Source organism: Triticum aestivum, chromosome 3A, assembly GCF_018294505.1.
Source record: "Triticum aestivum cultivar Chinese Spring chromosome 3A, IWGSC CS RefSeq v2.1, whole genome shotgun sequence".
Taxonomy (NCBI): Eukaryota; Viridiplantae; Streptophyta; class Magnoliopsida; order Poales; family Poaceae; genus Triticum; species Triticum aestivum.
This window is the reverse complement of record NC_057800.1, coordinates 484,307,902-484,328,765: the sequence shown is the minus strand read 5'-3', so window position 1 is coordinate 484,328,765 and position 20,864 is coordinate 484,307,902. Positions and strand designations below refer to the sequence as shown.

The following is a 20,864-nucleotide window of genomic DNA, read 5'->3' as shown; positions in this document are numbered from 1 at the left end:
ACTATTATCGCACACAACTCTTTGTGTTCTACTCGTGCATATGACATCTACGCATAGACCTGGCTCTGATGCCACTGTCGGGGAACACAGTATTTCAAAAATTTCCTATGATCGTGCAAGATCTATCTAGGAGATGCACAACAATGAGCGGGGAGAGTGTGTCCACGTACCCTCATAGACCGAAAGCGGAAGCGTTTAGTAACGCGGTTGATGTAGTCGAACGTCTTCGCGACCCAACCGATCCAAGCACCGAACATACGGCATCTCCGCGTTCAGCACACATTCAGATCGATGACGTCCCTCGATCTCCTGATCCAGTTGAGGATGAGGGAGAGTTCCGTCAGCACGACGGCGTGGCGACGGTGATGATGAAGTTACCGATGCAGGGCTTTGCCTAAGCACTACGACGATATGGCCGAGGTGTGTAACTGTGGAGGGGGGCACCACACACGGCTAAGAGAAGACTCGGTGTCTTCGGGGTGCCCCCTCCCCACGTATATAAAGGTGGGAGGAGAGGAGGCCGGCCCTAGGAGGGGGCGCGCCATGGGGGAAGTCCTACTTGGACTCCTAGTCCAAGTAGGATTCCGTCCCCCCCCTTTCCTAATCCAAGTAGGAGAAGAAGGGAAAGAGGAGAGAAGAGAAGGAAGGAGGGGGCGCGGCCCCCTCCCCTTGTCCAATTCGGACTGGGCAGGGGGGGGGCGGGCGCCACCTCTGGCTGACCCTCTCTCTTCTCCACTAAGGCCCATTGTGGCCCATTAATCCCCCAGGGGGGGTCCGGCAACCCCCCGGTACTCCAGGAAATGTCCGAACCTATCCGAAACCTTTCCGGTGTCCAAACATAACCTTCCAATATATCAATATTTATGTCTCGACCTTTTCGAGACTCCTAGTCATGTCTGTGATTTCATACGGGACTCTAAACAAACTTTGGTCCATCAAAACACGAAACTCATAATACAAATCGTCATCGAACGCTAAGCGTGTGGACCCTACGGGTTCGAGAACTTGGATGCTCATATTGGCTCCTACATATTCTACGAAAATCTTTATTGGTCAAACCGCATAACAACATAAGTTGTTCCCTTTGTCATTGGTATGTTACTTGCCCGATATTCGATCGTCGGTATCATCATGCCTAGTTCAATCTCGTCACCGGCAAGTCTCTTTACTGATTCTGTAATGCATCATCCCGTGACTAACTCATTAGTCACATTGCTTGCAAGGCTTATAGTGATGTGCATTACCGAGAGGGCCTAGAGATACCTCTCTAATACACGGAGTGACAAATCCTAATCTCGATCTATGCCAACCCAACAAACACCTTCGGAGACATCTGTAGAGCATCTTTATAATCACCCAGTTACGTTGTGACGTTTGATATCACACAAGGTGTTCCTCCGGTATTCGGGAGTTGCATAATCTCCTAGTCAGAGGAACATGTATAAGTCATGATGAAAGCAATAGCAATAAAACTAAACGATCATTATGCTAAGATAACGGATGGGTCTTGTCCATCACATCATTATCTAATGATGTGATCCCCTTCATCAAATGACAACACATGTCTATGGTCAGGAAACTTAACCATCTTTGATTAACGAGCTAGTCAAGTAGAGGCATACTTGTATGAAGTTTCCGGTTAATACAATTCTAGCATGAATAATAAACATTTATCATGATATAAGGAAATATAAATAACAACTTTATTATTGCCTCTAGGGCATATTTCCTTGATGAAATACCTACCATAGTTGTGCTGCATCATCCCTCCCTCTTTGGTGAAATACCGATGTAGTTCAAGCCGCATCAACGTACCGCCCCCGATGATACGGTAATCCTATCTTGGACGTCGTGTTGTTAGATAACTATGAACCCCGATTCCGACAAATGGCTAGAGGCCAAGAAATCCGACATAGGATCCATGTACGAAAAGCAAGTATGGACTTTGGTGGACTTACCCGATGACCAAAAGGCCATTGAGAACAAATGGATTTTTAGGAAGAAGACAGTCGTTAATGGTAATGTCATAGTCTATAAAGCTCGACTTGTCACAAAAGGTTTTTGGCAAGTTTAAGGGTTGACTATGATGAGACTTTCTCACCCGTAGTGATGCTAAAGTCTATTAGGTCATGTTAGCAATTGCCAGATTTATCGAAATTTGGCAGATGGACATCAAAATTGCGTTCCTTAATGGTTACCTTAAGCAAGAGTTGTATATGACGCAACCCGAAGGTTTTGTCGGTCCTAAGGATGCTAATAAGGTATGCAAGCTCCAGCGATCCATCTATGGGCTGGTGCAAGCATCTCGGAATTGGAATATTCGCTTTGACGAGGTGATCAAAGCTTTTGGATTTATCCAAGCTTATGGAGACACTTGTATCTACAAGAAAGTGAGGGGGAGCTCTGTAGCATTTCTAATACTGTATGTGGATGACATATTATTGATTGAAAATGATATAGAACTTTTGAAAAGCATAAAGGGTTATTTGAACAACAGTTTTTCAATGAAAGACCTCGGTGAAGCAGCTTATATATTGGGTATAAAGATCCATAGAGATAGATCAAGACACTTAATAGGACTTTCACAAAGTACATACCTTTCAAAATGGACCAGTCAAAGAAGGGGTTCTTGCCCATGTTGCAGGGTATGAAGTTAAGTAAGACTCAATGCCCAACTACGGCAGAAGAAAGAGAAAAGACGAGGGTCGTCCCCTATGCCCAACTACGCTCTTTCATGTATGTCATGTTGTGTACCAAACTTGATGTGTGTCTTGCCATAAGTATGGTTGGTAGGTCCTAGGGTGATCGAGGAGTGGAACACTGGACAACGGTCAAAATATCCTTAAGTACTTAAAGAGGACTAAGGAAATGTTTCTTGTTTATGAAGATGATAAAGAGCTCGTCGTAAAGGGTTACATCGATGCTAGCTTTGACATTGATCCGAATGATTCAAAGTCTCAAACCGAATATATATTTATTTTGAGTGGTGGAGTAGTGATGAGTCCAATTTACGTGATATTTTTCTTACTTATTTTGTGCCCAGAAGGTGGGCTTTGTGCAATTTACCACGCTTGCGCACTTCTTTTTGTTGATAATCTTTCAGGTGATGTCTTTTGAAGCAATATTCATTTAATGAAGAAAACCCTCAAAAATGGCAGCGGGATCCACGTATTAAAGGTGATGGACACTTTCCATAAAAAATCAAGCAAGAAGGCCAAAGAAACAGCTGTCGTCGGGCTTCCGGAGCAAACGACGATTGACAACTAGGGTTACACATGGTCGATTGTCAAGTAGGGATAACCATGCCGATGGGTGGAGTAGTCCTTGAAGTACACGCCAAGTCTTCGGCAGTGTCCACCTTGATAACGTCTGAGTTCGAGGCTTCCAAAGTCCTTCCCTGTGAGATTGGTGGGCCATAAGCCCGGCCCGTGGACTGCGGGCCAACTAGGTTGGTACCCCTTAGTCCATGATACCATCGCCATTGAACGAAGGCTCATGAAAGAGTCGATGAAGTGGTCGTACGGATAACGTGTTCTGCAAGTTTGTTGGCGGGTTCGGTCCAAAAGGTACAAAAAAATTGACACGAGGAAATAGGGGTAGAGCTCTCTTTATTAATCATTCGTCATCCGCTCGTACAAAGAACGCTCTCCCTTTTATATAATTAGGTGTATGGAATAAATGCGAGATTGTATTTTTGGAGCCCAAGTGCATTGGAGGACTTTATTTTAAATAGTTTTAAAACACATTTATCATATGGATGTATATTACACATGCATAAAGTTTGGTGATAAAATAAGTAAACATGTGAGCTATACAAAAATGACAAAACAGTGATTTCTAAATAGTGAATAATGCATGCACTTTTCATCTTTCCAAACCGAAGATTTAGTCATATTTGTGTAACTCACATGGTTACTTGTTTCAGCATCAGAATTTCCACGTATATAATATACATCTATACAAACATGTTGAATTTTTTCAGCTTTTTTTGAAACTTAAAAAAAACATTTTGACACTATTCAAAATATATGACTCACTAGAGCTTATCCTTCAAAATGACTTTTTGAGATAAGTGTCCACTTTAATATTAAAGGGATGGACTTGGTCCACAAAGAGCCGGTGGAGCGGCCCACTCATAGTGGGCTCCACTAGAGGATCAAGTTTTGCAACAACCGATACATATCAGGGCGATCGCCGACTAAGTGCTACTACCAGGTCAACTCATTAGCGGGAGGTTGCGAATAGCTAAGAAGAGATATCGATTGCCTTTAGGAATCTTCTGGAAACCTTCAACGTAGTGTTATGGAGGTTCTAGAATATTTTTTTCATCTTTTTTTCCTGGTTTTCTCTCTACCCCTCCCCCCTTTATAGTTTTTTTTCTTTTTTTCTTTTTCACCCTTTTTTATTCATGAACGTTTTTAAATTTGCAAATATTTTTAGATCACACGAATATTTTCTAAATTCATGAAATTTTATGAAAATTTTAAATTCGTGAAGATTATTCGAATTCAATGTTTTTTAATCAATGAACTTTTATAGAATTCACGATCTTTTTTTGAATTTGGGAACATCTTTAAAATTCAAGAACATTTTTTACATCTGCCATTTTTCTAAAATCACATTGCTTTTCAAATTTATGAGCATTTTCTGAACTCGTGTTTTTTAGATTTTTCCTTTTTTTAATTTGTGAACTTTTTTGAAACTATGATTTTTGTTTTAAATCACAAACGCTTTGAAAATCATGAATAATTATCAGATCTGTGATATTTTTTGCAAATCCCGTGAACCTTTTTTTTATTTAGTCAACTTTCTAAAATTTAAATAAAACCGAAAAAATAAAAAATAAAGTGGAATATATCGGGGGAAAACTGTCGTCCATGCATACGCTGGTTCAGGACTTGTCGGGCGCTGGGCCATGCCCATGTAGGCGCATGCAGTCAGCTAGGCGAGGCATAACGCCTGCAATGGGTCATATATATCACAAGTTCTATTATTTGACGCATCTTAGCGTCGAATAGACGCCTGAAGCGAGGCGCAAATTGGTCAGCCCATACTTGTGAGCTCATTTGAGCTAGCTGGTTTCCTTCGTTTTTTCTCTATGGTTTTCATGACGGTTTTTTATAGAGGTGAAATAACTAAAACCAATATAACAAATAGAAAATAGATATTAGAAAAACTATTCAATATGTTTCTCTAAAAAATCAATATTTGTTAGAAAAATAATTGTATGTAACAAAAAAATTCACCAAACATTAAAGGAAGTTCATGGTATACTAAACAAAATGTTCGATGTGCATTTAAAAGAAGTTCATCATATATTAGAAAAAACTTACCGTGGAGTAGTAAACAAATGTTCAGTGTGTATTTTTAAATACTCATCATATATTAGAAAATAAAAACGCAAAAGGAAAACCATAAAAAACAAATCAGAAGAGAAAACAATAAAATAAAAATGAGAAAGGAAAAGAAATAAAAAACAAAGAAAAAATAAAAACTTAAAAAAGAAAGAATCACAAACAATACTAATAAAAAGGAACCACAAAGAGAAAAGCCAAAAAAACAATAAACTAAACAACATACATGCGTGCAGCGGAGCCCCAAACAAGGCTAATTCGTTGCGTATTGTTTGCTGGCGGAGGCTCCACTATTTGACGTTAAATAGGATCAACTCTTTGTGATCTAATAAGTATTTATTGTAATTTTAAATTGAGATTAGTACAAAACTGCAACACGTATAGATGGCATATATCACCTCCTGTGTGGTGTTTTTTAAGGTAAACATGCATTCCGTTAAACTGAATTGAGATTACAGGAACCCACAAACATGGAAACAACGAAACACACATGAACATAATAGATATCCTAAAAACCTTGCAAGACAAAGCCCATGGAAGATGAAAAGCAAACAGGAACTAAGGGCTCCTTGCACACGCCGTAAATGGCAAACCATCATCAAACCTCCAACACCATCGAGACGCTCGCCAGACATATCGGAGAAAGGCCTCATCGTTGACATAGCCAGAGAAGCACCATCATCGTCGAGGCTTTGTGAACCGAAGACCAGGCTCGCCCATATCAGCCAGGGGTTGCTACCGTGCCCTCCTGACTTCGGAACCGGAACTTCACGTTGACATCGTCGAGAAAGACGACTAGAACCGCAATCTAGGGACTACTTCCCTTGTTCCACTTAGGCCATCATGTTCTGCACACTGAAGCCACCATCAAAAGGAGTAACCGTCAGCCCCCTCCTGAACAAGGACGCCATGCTCCTCAATGACGTTGGAGGGGACGCTGCATCGTCGAGGATTGAGCAGGAGGACACAAACATCTAAAGAAGACATCGACGTTGTCGTCTCGCCTACATTAACAAAGAAACAAACTTAATCCCGTCGATCTGAAGGACCGTTGAGTAGACATGACACATAACTCTCAGACGCCGCCGGTGTGGAAATGGAGCCGATGTAGATTTATTCTCTCGGCACCGCCCCCACCACCCCAACAATGCAACAAAAAATCCTACCCCTATGACTATTTACAAGCCAAGAGAGAACTGCCCCCTCCCCCTCCCCGGGTCGCCGGAGCAGCGGGCAGAGAGGGAAGGGGTCCGCGACCTTGCCGACGCACATTGTGGGAAAATCGCCCTCCCAAATCGCCTGTTTGTAGGGAACTGGGGATAGAGGAAAATGGGTGAAGAGACCCGGGGGAACGGCCAACGGGGAGTTATCTCCTCATGCGGCGGTTAGCAATGTAAATTGCAAATAAGCGGCATCCGCAAGTTTCGTTTAGTTAGATTTAACTAGCTTCACAGTTTATTAAAAAAACAAAGCAAATTATTGAACGGTTAGATCACTTTAGTGGGTTTAAACAGGATTAAACCGACCGTTTTTACATTATTGTGTGTGCGGTGTTGCGCGGGCAACTACCGCCGTCAGTTCTGCTGCACGACAGGATACCGATAAACCGGTAGGACCCACAACGCAGTGTCTCATTTTATATTATATTTGGATTTTGAAATTCACCGTGTCCCAATTAACACACGATACAAACGTGCCAATCCGCACGCCAGCCCGCGAAGCAGCCGTACTTTTATCGGACCCCCACCCCAAATCCCCCAATCCCTACCCGACTAAAATCGAAGCTTCCACCAAACGCCCGGAGCCCCCCTCGTGAAGCAGCCCGGATCGAATTGCGGTCGTCTCGATCATCCGCTCGATTCGACGCCGCCGGACGATTTGGGCGCGGAATCCGGAGGGGGGTATCTGTGCGCGCGGGCGGAGGCGATCGAGGGGAGCAGCCATGAGCGAGGTGTTCGAGGGCTACGAGCGCCAGTACTGCGAGGAATCCGCCTCCCTCTCCCGCAAATGCACCGCCGCCTCCGCTCTCGATGGAGGTACGTGCCCACCGCCCCCCATGCGTAATTGTACCGGGGGATTTCTCCCCCCTTTCGCCGCTGTTAGGTTTTGTCTAACGCGGTGAGATCTAATGCAGAGAAGAAGAAGCAGAGGCTCTCCGAGATCCAGTCCGGCGTGCAGGAAGCTGAATCGCTGGTAAATACTAGGTTTATTTTTATTTATGGGGTTCCTTTGGCTACATGCCTATGCGATTCTGCTGCCCTACATTCTGCCGTTGGGAAACTAGGATGTGATTTTGGGAGGTGTAGGTGAATGTGTGATTTGGGGCAAGTTCTGTAGATTGTCTGGGCTATGAGGTCCTATATGCCCTTGTTTCACTGCCCCACATGGCAGTATGTGATTTTTATTTCTTTCATGTGTTTATTACAGATTCGGAGGATGGACCTGGAGGCTAGGAATACGCCGCCGAGCGTGAAAGCGGGTTTGCTAGCTAAGCTGCGGGAGTACAAATCTGACCTTAACAACCTCAAGAGCGAGCTCAAGAGGATCTCGGCGCCCAATGCCAGGCAAACTACAAAGGAGGAGCTCCTTGAATCTGGCATGGCTGACACACTTGCGGTGAGCTCTCTATTCCTATTAATTCAATTGCCACATAGATACTGTGAATAACTAACTCTATTTATACCTTTTAATGTGGTACTATTAGGTGATTAGGTTGGTGCTGAAATGATGATCAAAACTTAGTGACATCTAATATGTGGTACTATTAGATGAGCATTAACAAAATCTCATCTAACTCCCACACTGTTTAATTAATCAAGCAAGAAAGTAAAAGAAAAAAATCCACACGAATCTCCGCGTAAAATCAAATGGTGGAGTTAGATGAGACTTACTTGTTTCTCATCCAGATGAGAACTAGACATACCCATTGTTTATTCAATTGTGGCAGTATCCCTAATATTGGTCACTAACAATATTGTGAATCTTATTGGTGCTTATGATTAGATTAATATACTGTATTTTGAACTTCTCTTGGACTACTTAGCTGTGATGCTATTAGTAAAGCTGTACTTTAGAATGCTGCACACTACTTGGTTATGTTTAGATTGTGTGCAGTGACACGGTTAACAATTCTGTGATGTACTATCTGACAGCATGCGAAATATGAACTTAAGTACTGCATACCGCACTACAATTGCCTTGTCAATTGGGCCATTCTCCCCATATTGACATGTTTGGATGCTTATCTAGTCTGTTAAATTGCATTTTATTTTATGCGGTTGCAAAGAAGACCTTGTTTCTTAAAATGATGGTGATTGCAGTGACAATTCACCCCAAATAATGAAGATCACAATGACATTTCTCCCAAGATGCCCACCACAGTGGCTTTATTTTGTCTCATTAACCAATAGTTGACCACCCCTGCTGAGCTGCAAAGGAGGCACTCTACATACTTTGCTGAGTTTTCCTAACATGAACAATTTCTTACTTTTGCATTGTCCTCTGGCTCATGCTCCGCCACTGAATGCTGGAGTTAGAAAGTGTATAACTGATTATACCCTATTTTAATTTATTTCTGAATTTTGATTCTCAAAAATGTCCATATTCTTCCATTGCACCGCTGTGCTGATTTGAATTCATTAGGACTTGTATCTGTATCCCCCCTCACTAACTATGATTGCTTCGTAATTTTGAGTTGTATTTCTTTGTTTTTACTGAATGAAGATATTGTTTTATGCAAAGTGACAGTGGAAACAGTGATGGAAACAATAACTCCTTGGCGTTTCCTATAAATATGCCCCTTTTGACCAATAAATGAGTACTACAATGTGTAGATGTATCTTCAAGATACTGCTTCGCTGCATAGCTTGTTTCTGTAGCCTTATTAGAAAGTAAACTGCAGAGGGGAAAATCATATCTGCTGTGCAGAATGGTATCTGTTCAGAACCAAAAGACAAAAAGAGAATTGTACCTCTTCTTACTGCATTATAAAAGAAAATGTAGTCTCGATTCAATCATTTTGAAAAGCTGCTTAATATATCAGGAAAAGGGAGTTATCCACTTTATGTATTCCTGGATAACGCAAGTTCTTGCAATGTTGTCTTTCTGTATTGTAGAAACAGTGTTCCCTGTCTTGACATATTTCTCTATTGATGTGAAGTGTATATATAATGCGGTATTATTATGTTTGTTCTGATTTCTTAAGTGGTGTCAAAGTTCTTGATGTTTGCTAGTTTTAGTACTCATGCTGTACTTGGGAATTCTTTCCTGGCTCAGGTGTCCACTGATCAGCGAGGAAGGTTGATGATGACAACTGAAAGACTGAATCAGTCCACTGACAGAATTAAAGAGAGCCGAAGAACTATGCTGGAGACAGAAGAACTTGGTGTGTCGATTCTTCAGGACCTTCATCAACAACGGCAGTCACTACTGCATGCTCACGATACTGTATGTATTCAGTCATAACTGCTTTATTGTAGTTTAGATATACTTCACTGAAATGTTATGCAAACCATTGTTAGCTATATAGCTCTTTTGTTCATCATTCCTTCCAGCCCAGTTGTTATTTCTGGCACTACTGATAGAGATCAGATTGCTATAGCCCATTATATAGGTTCTAGGTTTGATAATTTGCTAAATATAATAAGCATAGTTTTCATGTGTTGAATGCAGGATCTATTATCAAAATAGAGTGCTGGTGGTTCTAGTTTGTTAAATTCTGTTAGGTGCAGTGTAATAGCTTTGAAAGTGCCTCCACCTTGAGCAATTCTTTTAATTTTTGTTTTCTCGACCATTGAATGTTAGTATTATTTATAACCTACTTCCTGCACTCCAAATTAATTGAAGTTCTAGTTCTGTCCCAAGTCTAACTTCTTAAACTTTGACCAAGTCTATCGGAGGATATATCAACATCTACAACACCAAATTAGTTTAATTAGATTCATCATAATGTATATTTTAGAAGTGAATCAAATATCTCATTGGTTTATTCTCCTGGGTATAAAGAGCAAACAGTGGGTGATCTCCCCCTTTAGTAGCATGTGCATGTTATGATAATTGATGCATTTCTTGAAATATCACAATCTTTGTGCTCATTTAATCAGTTAGGTGCATTATCTAGAATTTCTAGCGTGTAATCGAAGATACTCTACAGCATGACCTTGTGTTTTATTTTGCATGACATCCCATTGCTCTATTTGTGTATGAATAGTGAGTATATTCTGGTACCTAGCTTAGTAATGTGTCGCTGTACGGTCGTTGAGTGATGATAGCATAAAAGCCTGTAAAAGATCATTTATTCAGTCCCAGCAATTCAAGGGCTTGGCCACTTGGGAATTTGGCTAATATTAGAAGTTAAAACAAATATCTATTCCGTTTATTCTCTTGGATATTACATTATTAAGAGCAAATAGTAGCATTCCTTCAAGTAGCAGCATATGCATGCCATGATAATTGATACAATTGTTGAAATATCAGAATTTTTATTCCTGCAAAATTCATCAGTTATTAGTTACATAATAGAAGTTGTGAAATAGTGTGACTCTCATCCTTATTTGTTAGTTTGTTAGTATGTTATGTTAACTTTGCTAACACCATTGCATACAAGCAAATGTTAGCAATAACCATGATTTGCTTCTTATTTACTCCTACTTATTATCCTTATCTCTATTGGATTCAAAAGAAAAAAAAATCATAGTTGTGTTAGTGACATGAGTCTGGTCTTGTTTACAGTTGCATGGGGTTGATGATAATGTTGGAAAGAGCAAGAAAATCCTGTCGGCAATGTCAAAGAGGATGGACAGGAACAAGTGGATCATTGGTGGAATCATTTCAGCTCTTGTTGTGGCCATCCTTATCATACTCTACTTTAAGCTCGCTCACTGAGCCAGCCAGGTAGGTCCTCCAAATTGTATGTGTTCAGTAAAATTGTGTGATAAGGTTGTCTGAACGCTGTACATTGGACGACACCCACCGATTGTCCCTCGGAAGTTCATTGGTTCCCCAAACATGTTTATAAATATTTGATGAGTGGTTCATTGGCATGTCATGTATAGCAACCACTCGTGTCAGGAGGTCAGTTGTGCCCGACCATATTATGATGTAAAACTGTTGAGAAAAACAAAAGTGGAAAAGAAGATGACCTGTGTTGATATACTACCTGCTTGCATATGTTTCTTCAGTACTTGTCTGTTCTTTACACATTCGAGGTCGCTTGTGCATACTGTCATGTTACACCGTATATAGGCCGTGTAATCCCTCCCAGAATCTGATCCCCGAACTGTAGTCGTTGTCCACCGTCCAATTATTGTGATTAGCCAGCACTGCACTCAGTTCGTTATCGTTGTCGAGGTTGGGTTGCGACTGACTTCTTGTGAATTATTGTGCACGCAGCGTGGGGCAGCTAGGTGCGCTGGTGTGCATGCAGAAGGGAGGGTGGCTGATCTGATCTAGGGTGGGCAAGTGGGCGGGTCGTATGCGATAGGGCCGTATCTTAGGCTTTGATATGCTGCCCATTCGGGTAAGGCCAGCATCAGGGCTTGATCGCGACGCCCAGGCTTGAGGATGATGCGTACGACTTTCCTTGTAGGGAAGGAAGGAACGCCAGAGAACTCTTTCGAAGGGGGGATCGCATCTTTCTTCGCTGTGGCCTGCGAATGCTGAACAGGAAAGCGTCACCGAAGCCGTTGCATGTATCTCCAGCTGTGTGAGCTCGCGAAGCTTTCCGAAGCGGCATCGATGGAACTCGGTTCCAGAAGCTTGAAACGTCCTCCAACCGGAATCCGTTTCCTCACAAGGAAGCCGCGGGCGGATTGGTTTACCTCGTGACGGCTGCAAACAGAAAACCACCACCCGGAAGAAAGAAGAGAAGCGCGACGCGAGCAGTCCTTTTCGATGGTTTTGAAACGGAAACCGGGTGCTGAACCGAACGGAACGGAGTGAATGCCCCGCGCGCTGCGTGGTCAAATCAGCCGTCATGGCATACTACTAGTACGTCGTAGGCGGCGCTGCACCGTCTGGACAGCCGGTCAGCCTCACGCCGACTCGGAACAGTTTTAGAGTCCCAAGAGGCTAGGCCTCCAGTCAGGTGATGATGAGCAAGCTAGCCAACGAACGCCGCCTGCGAAATCACTGTTGACGGTGGTGAGAGCAATTTTAATGGGGCGACCCATTTTCGTCTGCGGCTGTCCGTTTGGATCAGAGCGGACAAAAAAGCCGGCCCAATGTGTCGATCCAGACGGACGCGCGTCCGCTTTCGTCCGCCTGCCGACCTATTCTCGGCACATTTTTGAGCTTGATTTGCGTCGGCGCGGACACAAGACGAACGCGCGCGCTCGCCCTCTTTCTTCACTGGGCCTGCTGGTTGGTGACACATTAGATTCACGCACTCGCCCGCCTGCTACATCGCCGACGCCGCCGGTCATTTTTTCAGATTAAAATGGATACATAGATAGTTCTAGCGTACACAGATAAAAGAAAAAGACTACTACTCTTCACTTTCTGACTCCGACTCGGTAATGTCCTCCTTCGACGTTTGAAGGTAGGCGTCAGCAAGCTGCTCGTCTTCAAAGTCCCAACCCGGCGTTTCTTGTAGCTTCAGTTTCAATTGAGATGTCTGCTTCCGCGAACGCTTGTCCTCTCGATAGGCGGCTCGCTCCCTCCTCCTCGCGTCCCTCTCCGATCTCAATTGCCTGTAGAACTGACGCTCGTCGACGATGTCCTGCGGGTAGCCTCCGCGCCACAGCACCAAGGCTTCCACGTCCTTCTCTGCGATGGCGAGGCGACGCTGCCGCCTCCGGTGGACAAGACGATCCTCGTCGGTGAAAAGCCGCGGGAAAGGCGCCAGATCCTGCGCCCGCTGGCTCGACACGTTGGGAAAATTCATATCCCGACGAGGCCTCAGGAGGCGCCACGCCGCTGCGTCGTGCGCGCGGGCCGCCTCCTCTGCGGTGTCGAAGGTGCCGAGGACGAGATGTTTCTCGCGAAACCAGATCTTGGCGGAGAAGGCGCCGGAGCGGCGCTCGCGAACTCCGCGAAAATCCGAAGCGCGCAGGCGGCGGATTGACATGGTGGCGCAGAGGTGGCGAGAGTGGGCGGCCGACAGAATGTGGAGGGAGCGCCTTCTTTATAGCAAGCGCCGGCCGCGGCGCAGGCGCGAACCTTTCCCGCGCGTTGGAGCGCCAAAACCAGCGCGCGCTAGGCCGCTTTTCCCCGCGCGCGCGAACCTTTCCCGCGCGCTGAAGCGCCAAAATTAGGGCGACGACACGATGTTAAACGCGCGCGGTCATGAAAATGGGTCAGCCCGTTGGGCACACTGCCGCCCCAAAAGTAAAAAAAGGCGGACGGCGGGCGGGCGGCCGACCCAAATAAACAAAAACGGACAAAAACACCGTTTATTTGGGTCGGCCAATTGAAGTTGCTCTAAGCGTTTGACCAAATGAACACATCCTATGCATGCAATTCATCGACCGAGAGCGTTCATCCTCTGGACTAGACGCAACATCGGCTCATACAGTGAGAATGAGTTGCCGTCCAGGGCCGTCATCAAACGACACCTGCTCCGCCGCGCGCGATATTATTCCGTTCCCACCCGTCGTCAACACCTTGTTGGATCATCCTCTCCGGCCACTGGACCGAATGACGTACGGAGCGGAGCCAGCCACCGATCGGGTCGGTATGTTGCACGGAGCGGCAAGGCAACGAGAAAAGCCTCGAGCCAAAACAACGGCTGACGGACAGGCGCGTCCTGAAATCATGCAGAAGAAAACAGTCAGACAGGGAGGGAAGGAGAGCGTGTCCGCGTGCATGTGCCGAGCAATGAGGGCGCGCCTTTCTCAAGGCGCACGCTTGGGCTTGGGTCTCGACGGGAACTCGGGCGGTGGATCGTGAGGGATAGAGAGAAGTGGCAGCGAGCGCGGGGAGCAGATGCAGACTGCGGCCTGCCATGGGGGCAGTGGCACACATGCCATGGGGGCAGCGGCACACATGGGGATGGGGGGGGGGGGGGGGGGGGGGGGGGGGGCAGCCCCGCCCAGAGAGAATGTCTTTTGGCGACGCGCGCGGGCTGCCGCCGCCGCCGCTGCAGCAGCCAAACCAAAGCGAGCGCCTGTGGTTTGTCTTTGGATGTGGTGGTACCGATGCTGCGATGCCATTCCTGCTGCCACTGCCACTGCACTGCGTCCCCAGCTCTTAATCATGTGTGTCATGATTCCTATTCCGCCACTACGTACTTACAAGTGTTAACGATGATGCCTATGGTCTATGGAGACATGGAGTAGTACGTACGTACGGCCTAGCGGTTCTTGCATATGCACCGCGCCGGCGGACACGACTGACAGCGCGTCTAGGGTTTTTACCGGGCCTGCTGGCTCTGCACGCGTCAGTCCATACAGCATAGTATCATATGCATGCATGCACCGCACCAGGCTATCGCAGCCGCAAAAGGGCCTTTCCGTGTTAACTTAATCCCAATTCATTCCCACGCTTTTCTTTTTATCATCAGCACGCAGCAGAAAGCCTGGTCCAGCTGCCAGCATTACACGCTGCAGATAAGATAAAAAGACACGGGATATAGGATATATACTACATATATTCATAGCTACTGCATTAGATATGGAGATAGATCATAGGTGTAGCATCTAGATCATCCATCCATCTTTGATAGGGAAAAGAAGGCTTAGCCTTTCTTTAGGGCATGGCCAATGCTCCAGCTGGAGTGCTGCCCCGCCGTTTCACGTCGGATGCATGACGAGAGAGAGAAAAAGAGTGCTGCTTGCAGAGGCTAGCGGTCTCTTGCAGAGGAGTCTGGTGCTTCAGCCAAAAAGAAGAGGAAAGGGAGAGAGAAGAAGCAAAAGCAAGGAGTAAAGCACCAGGACATGCGCAGCCATTGATTTAAAGGAAGAAGATGATGATAAAGAGAGAGAGAGTACAAGATGGACCACGCTAGTTATTGGAACTGATGCTTCATATATTTACTCCGACGTGGATACAGGGCCGGCCCTGGGGAGGGGCAGGGGGGGCGGCCGCCCCGGGCCCCCAAAATTCAGGGGCCCCCTATGGCCCATGCTGCAGACGCGCGTAGGGAGCAGCAGGTCGATCGATCGATTTATTTCCTCGAAAAAGCTAGCGAGCGAGGCAGCCAGCGGTTCGTTCACATAAAAAAGGAGAGGGATCGCGTGAAAAAAGGATCAGCGATTGATCCGATTCTGACGGTTCCCTTCCTATTCTGTTCCATCACGCAGACGCAGCCCTAGGCCGCCGACGCTCGATGCCGTACATGTATTCCAGCCTCTCAGTCGTCCCCTGGTAATTTCCTTAATAATCCGGTTATGTACGCGGCAGATTTCAATTCTGGGGATCCATCATCACGCCCCTTTGGCCTTTGCTCAGTTGATCTTCTCTCAATCCTCTGCAGACTCCAAGCGCTACACTGCTGCCGTGCTTTATAGGCAAACGCACTAAAGTTCGATCGTCAGGATTCAGGAACCGAGGTATATATTCATATAATGTTGATACAATAAATTCTATGGTTGCATAGCCGGCACCGTTCAACGATTGATCATTGATGCAACAAACTGCTTTGTTTTCAGCATTGTGTGTGTTAATCATGTCGTCTAGCAACTGGACAAATTCATCTGGTAGCCATAAAAGAAAAGGAAGAAGGAAGTGGATAAATTGATACAATCAGAGCGCACACATATTCACAATTTTTTCAAGAAGAGTGATATTGGTGCTTCCACTGCTTTGATAAACCCAGATGACTAGTAGGTGATCGTTGCCATTCGGGAAGAGCAACAGACTAATGGGAATTCGGAAGAAGAAAATGTCGAGACCAACATCAGCGAGAACAAAGTAAGTTGCTCGGTAATTCATCAGATGCATAGGCACAATTTGCTACTGTTGATGAAATTTTCGGGCATATGAGAGAAGTACTCATCGGCCGAAAGAAGCTTTTCGAAGTTATACCAATATATCTGCTTATTGCATCTTATTTACTGTCCCTGTGACGGCCACATCGGCCAAAAAAAGCTTTTCGAAGTTGAAATAATTGAAGAATTATTTGAGATCAACAATAACTCAAGAGAGATTAAATGGTTTGGCTACATTATGCATGGAGAAGAAATTAATGGATGAGATTGACATCGACCCCATCATAAGTGACTTTGCATCAAGGAGTGTTAGAAGATTTTTTTAAGGTAATTTCAGAGTATAAATTACTGGATAATCATACTGATTTTGGATGCATTTAAATGTTAAATGTTATTTGTAACGCTATATATAAGTATATTCATTGATGTTACTATGATGTGTATATTAAGGGCCCCGAGTTTTAGGTTCGCCCCGGGCCCCCAAAAACTCAGGACCGGCCCTGCGTGGATACTGAGGTCGGACATGATGCTGCCCCCATTGTACATGCCCTTACATATCTAGCTACATATCTTCCTCGCCTCACCTAGCTATCTCCTTTTTGCACTCGCACCTGGAGTCGCTGCATTTGTGGGGTGCAAAAGGAGAAGAAGACTGCTGGTTAATCATCCCGGAACTGGAACAAAAGATACGGAGAGTCGGAGGCCGACCAATGCACCGCCACGCAAGTTTGCCATGTTTGGGACCTCATCCATGTACCCAATGATTCACATTTGCAGCTATGGTAGCTCTGCAACTGACGTCATGCATGCATGTGTAGCAAGCAATCGGACGATGATTGAGCGGAAGAAATCATCATGCATGCAGTATAAACGCTTTACATAGTTACACCCATCACCATTCTAAACTAACCTCCTATGCTATTATAATATCCATGATCCGTTCAGAAATACTAGATACAATCATTTTTAAGATAAGTATTTAGTACGTATGCTAGCTCAACCATTGTGTGAGTATCATGACGCATGCATGCATGTGCAGCAAACAAACGATCCATGCATGTAGGGTTTAGTATATGTACTATTTTAGGATATAAGGGCATGTACAATGGTTTTATCTTACGAATGCCATGTAGGATAAATGATGAGGTGAAGAAGAGAGAAATCATAAAAAAAAATTGTCTTCTCTTATTTAAGAAAAGACAAGAGATCATCTCTTAGCACAATTTGTCTCATCACGTTTTTAAAAATAGCTAGTTATTGAAGATAATGCTAAAAGATGACCCATTATAGACATATTTTTTGTCATTTCTAAATTGCAAGATTTAAAATAAAATTATTTTATCAACCATTCTACATGCCCTAACTCTTGGAAGAGAACCTCTCACTACTAGTACGATTTTGCATGCACGCCACGCCGGTCGTGTCCCAGGCACTTTGATTCTACCAGTAGAATATACAAATGAATATCTCAATAGTTTCATATTTTTCTTCCTTTTACATAATGATGTCCTGCCACCGGCACGGTCTCGATCTCACGCTGCAGCTGAATTGCTTCCACGATGCAGCGGATCGATCCAAATTAATTAATCCTGGACAAAAGTACACGACGACACTAAACCTTAATTAGTATATATATGTATACAGTACTGCACTACTTAACCACGTACGTAGTCTTGACACGGCGACCTGAAACAGTACGAAACAGCAACATGTATAGACGACACTGAACAGTACTACAACAGTCTGGCAGAATTTCCATTGGGATTTCTGAAGACGGAAGAAATGTTGTTGTTATTTCTCGCAAATCCGAGAAACCCAGGGTTGTTGCTGTAATAATGCTGCTGTGAGTGTAACTGTAACCTGCCCGTGCTGGCGGCCGCGGCGGCGCTGGCGCCGGTGCTGCTGCTGGTGGTTCCTAGGGTTTCCAGCGCCTGCACCTGGGACTTGAGGAACTTGAGGTAGCTGGCGGCCTCGTCCAGCATGGACGCCGTGTCCATCTTGCTCCCGCCCGGGACGAGCTTCTGCAGCACGCGGAGGCGGTCGCTCACGCGCTCCCGCCGGAGACGGGCCGCCACCGTCTGCGGGTCGCTCGAGATGCGCACGTTCTTGCGCCGTGGCTTGCTGCTGCCCTGCGCGGGGGGCTCCGTGACTAGGTTCACTGGCCTCATGGCCGCCGCGCGGTAGATCATCTCCTTCACCTGCGCCATCGCCTCCATGTCCGGCTTGTACCCGCCGGCCGCTCCGGCGTTGGTGTCCTGGCCGAACGTGATGCTCGTCGCTGTCGTGGTGGGGGCCTTCCGCTTTGTGCCGGCGTGTATCGTTGCTGCCGCGGGGCAGTCGTCCGCGGGTAGCTTCCGGCTCACGTGGAGCACTTGCTGTGCCGACGTAATCGTGGGGTGCGACGTCGTGGTGGGCGATATGGTGGACGTCGGCGACGCGACCTCGGTTACGTCGTGGCCGCCGCCGCCGCCGCTGTAGTTGTTGGACTCCCCGGAGGAGATGTTACAGACGGTGGTGCCGCTGTAGCCGGAGAACATGGCGCCGTTGGAGACGGCCCCGGGGTCACCCTCCCCGCCGCACGGGAGCACGCTGGAGAAGGCGAACGCCGAGTCGAGCAGGCCGTCGTGCGCGCTGGCACCGTCGACGACGGACGAGAACACGTCGACCCCCGAGCCAAAGAAGCCCAGCGGGCCGTTATTAGTCGAGTCCCCCGCTGCGCCTCCGACGGCAGCACCGTAGCTCGAGCTCACCTGGCCTCCTCCGCCGAAGTCGCACTGGAGCTGGCCGAGGAAGGCGTCGTCCAGGTCGAACCGGCCGCAGCTGAGCTGGCTCGCAGGGCGCGGCAGGTAGGCGTCGTCGTGCAGGCCGGGGCCGGACCAGCCGAAGGTGTCCATCGCCGCAACGCCGCTGCCGCCCGGGAGAAGCTAACTATCCAGCGACTGGCGCAGGGATTCTGGGACGGCTGCACGTACATAATAGAGAATGAAAGCGTCAGCATATTATTCTCGGCTGTAAATAGCCAGAGTGATACTATGAATGATGAGATTACGATCGAGGAGGAGGGAATCAAAATTGAGGCATGGAGTGGAGGGGGGTGGGCCGCGGCCGGGGTGGAAACGTGAACGTCAGGGAACAGTGTCACGCGGGCGTGGTATTGATGGGCGGACAAGGACGGCCGGCCGGGGGAGAGAAACCGGAGATGTCCCGAACCCCATAATTACACCGCCATCTGCACTACTCTACGACTTACTACCAGTCTCAAGAATCGCCTCTACATACCACAACATGCGTCCATAATCTACAAAATCGTACTCGATCGTATTGCCATGCACATGTATCTTTATGTGAAAAGTAGGAGTAGGTTATTACACCCCGCCGGCCTCAAATATTTTGCCGTAATATATAGGACTCTATGGTACACTGTACTACTACTCAGTAGTACTAAGCAGCCTGATTAAGTGTGCATGCATTTGCTACTAGTACTAGCTAGTTAATATGCGTATAGATTCTTTGGAACTCGCCATACCGTGAGATGAAACCGGATGACTGGATGGAACAACAATGGGAGGCACCAGCTAGCTTCGCCGCGATGGAGAAAGATTGATCCAATTCCCAGGCCGGCCGGCAACTCCTTGGTCAGGGAGCTAGCACGCCGTCGAGAAACGCCGGCGACCAAGGCCGAGAGACGCGCAGCGGGTTCGATCGACCTGGAATAAGCCAAGAAAGAGCCTGAGACCTCGAGCCAACAAGAAGAAAATTTCTTCATGCATAGACCCAACCAAGCAAGCTACCATGAAAAGGAGGAGGAGGAGAAGATGTAGCCGGAGATTTGAAGTACTAGACACTGTGGGTAGATAGATGTAGACCTACCTGTGTCCTGCAGAGAGGAGTAGACCACTCTAATGGCAACAGAGCAGATGATTGATCAATCGATGGCTTTGGACCTGATCGAGCAAGCCGGCCGGTCTAGCAACCTAGCTTACTCCCGGGAAAGAAGCTCTGGATCTATGCTAGTAGCTCTGAGAAGGAGAGGGAGAAGACAGTACAGATCATACGTGTGGGATATGGTCCTCCTGTTGATGGCAGTATATGGGGCTCTTCTTTTATAGATGGCTAAGCTTGTGTCTATGTGTCTATGATGACTCTATGTATAGCAGTAGCAAGCCCTCTCTGTGTGGAAAACGAGAGTAGTCGAAGCATATGGGATGGTTTCTCTTCCTCTCTCTAGCGTAGCATAGCGTTCTCTTTTCTTGTGGGGCTGTTCAGTTGGGAAAGGATGATGATGAGTGGGCAGCAGAGCACATGAAGTTGCACAGCTGATGACGCGCTCTCATAAATACTTGTCCAAGTCTGTAATCTTTATGTATCTTACACAGCTTACGCTTCTGTTTTCAACAATGCTTCATTTTGTTTTTTGCACTACCTACGTACGTAATCTGCAGTGCAGTGCAGGGGTTTACCCTAGCTATCGCACTACATGTAGTAGAACCGAACCTCCTAGGCCTTCGAGACACATTATTGTACATGCGCTCAAATTAAACATTTCGACGAAATAGAGATGGGTTGTGTGCATCTACGACGATGCAGGGGCAGGGGGCAATTCGTAAGTTTTCTAAGAAAAGATCGAGCAAAAGGATCCCACTTG

The 20,864-nt window shown here is 46.1% G+C and overlaps 2 protein-coding genes across 2 annotated transcripts; one reads left to right on the top strand and one right to left on the bottom strand.

Moving 5' to 3' along the window:
* Window positions 1-7,082: 7,082 nt before the first annotated feature.
* On the top strand, window positions 7,083-11,507 carry LOC123061759 (vesicle transport v-SNARE 13). The gene is made up of 5 exons (XM_044485013.1): window positions 7,083-7,390; window positions 7,489-7,547; window positions 7,782-7,970; window positions 9,630-9,800; window positions 11,085-11,507. Exons 1-5 carry the CDS (start codon window positions 7,297-7,299, stop codon window positions 11,235-11,237), a joined length of 666 nt encoding a protein of 221 aa, XP_044340948.1. The 5' UTR covers window positions 7,083-7,296; the 3' UTR covers window positions 11,238-11,507.
* Window positions 11,508-17,660: 6,153 nt separating this feature from the next.
* Window positions 17,661-20,515, bottom strand: LOC123061758 (transcription factor LATE FLOWERING). The gene is made up of 3 exons (XM_044485012.1): window positions 20,090-20,515; window positions 19,746-19,926; window positions 17,661-19,181 (listed from the first exon to the last, which is right to left on the bottom strand). Exon 3 carries the CDS (start codon window positions 19,111-19,113, stop codon window positions 17,953-17,955), a length of 1,161 nt encoding a protein of 386 aa, XP_044340947.1. The 5' UTR covers window positions 19,114-19,181; window positions 19,746-19,926; window positions 20,090-20,515; the 3' UTR covers window positions 17,661-17,952.
* Window positions 20,516-20,864: the final 349 nt, after the last annotated feature.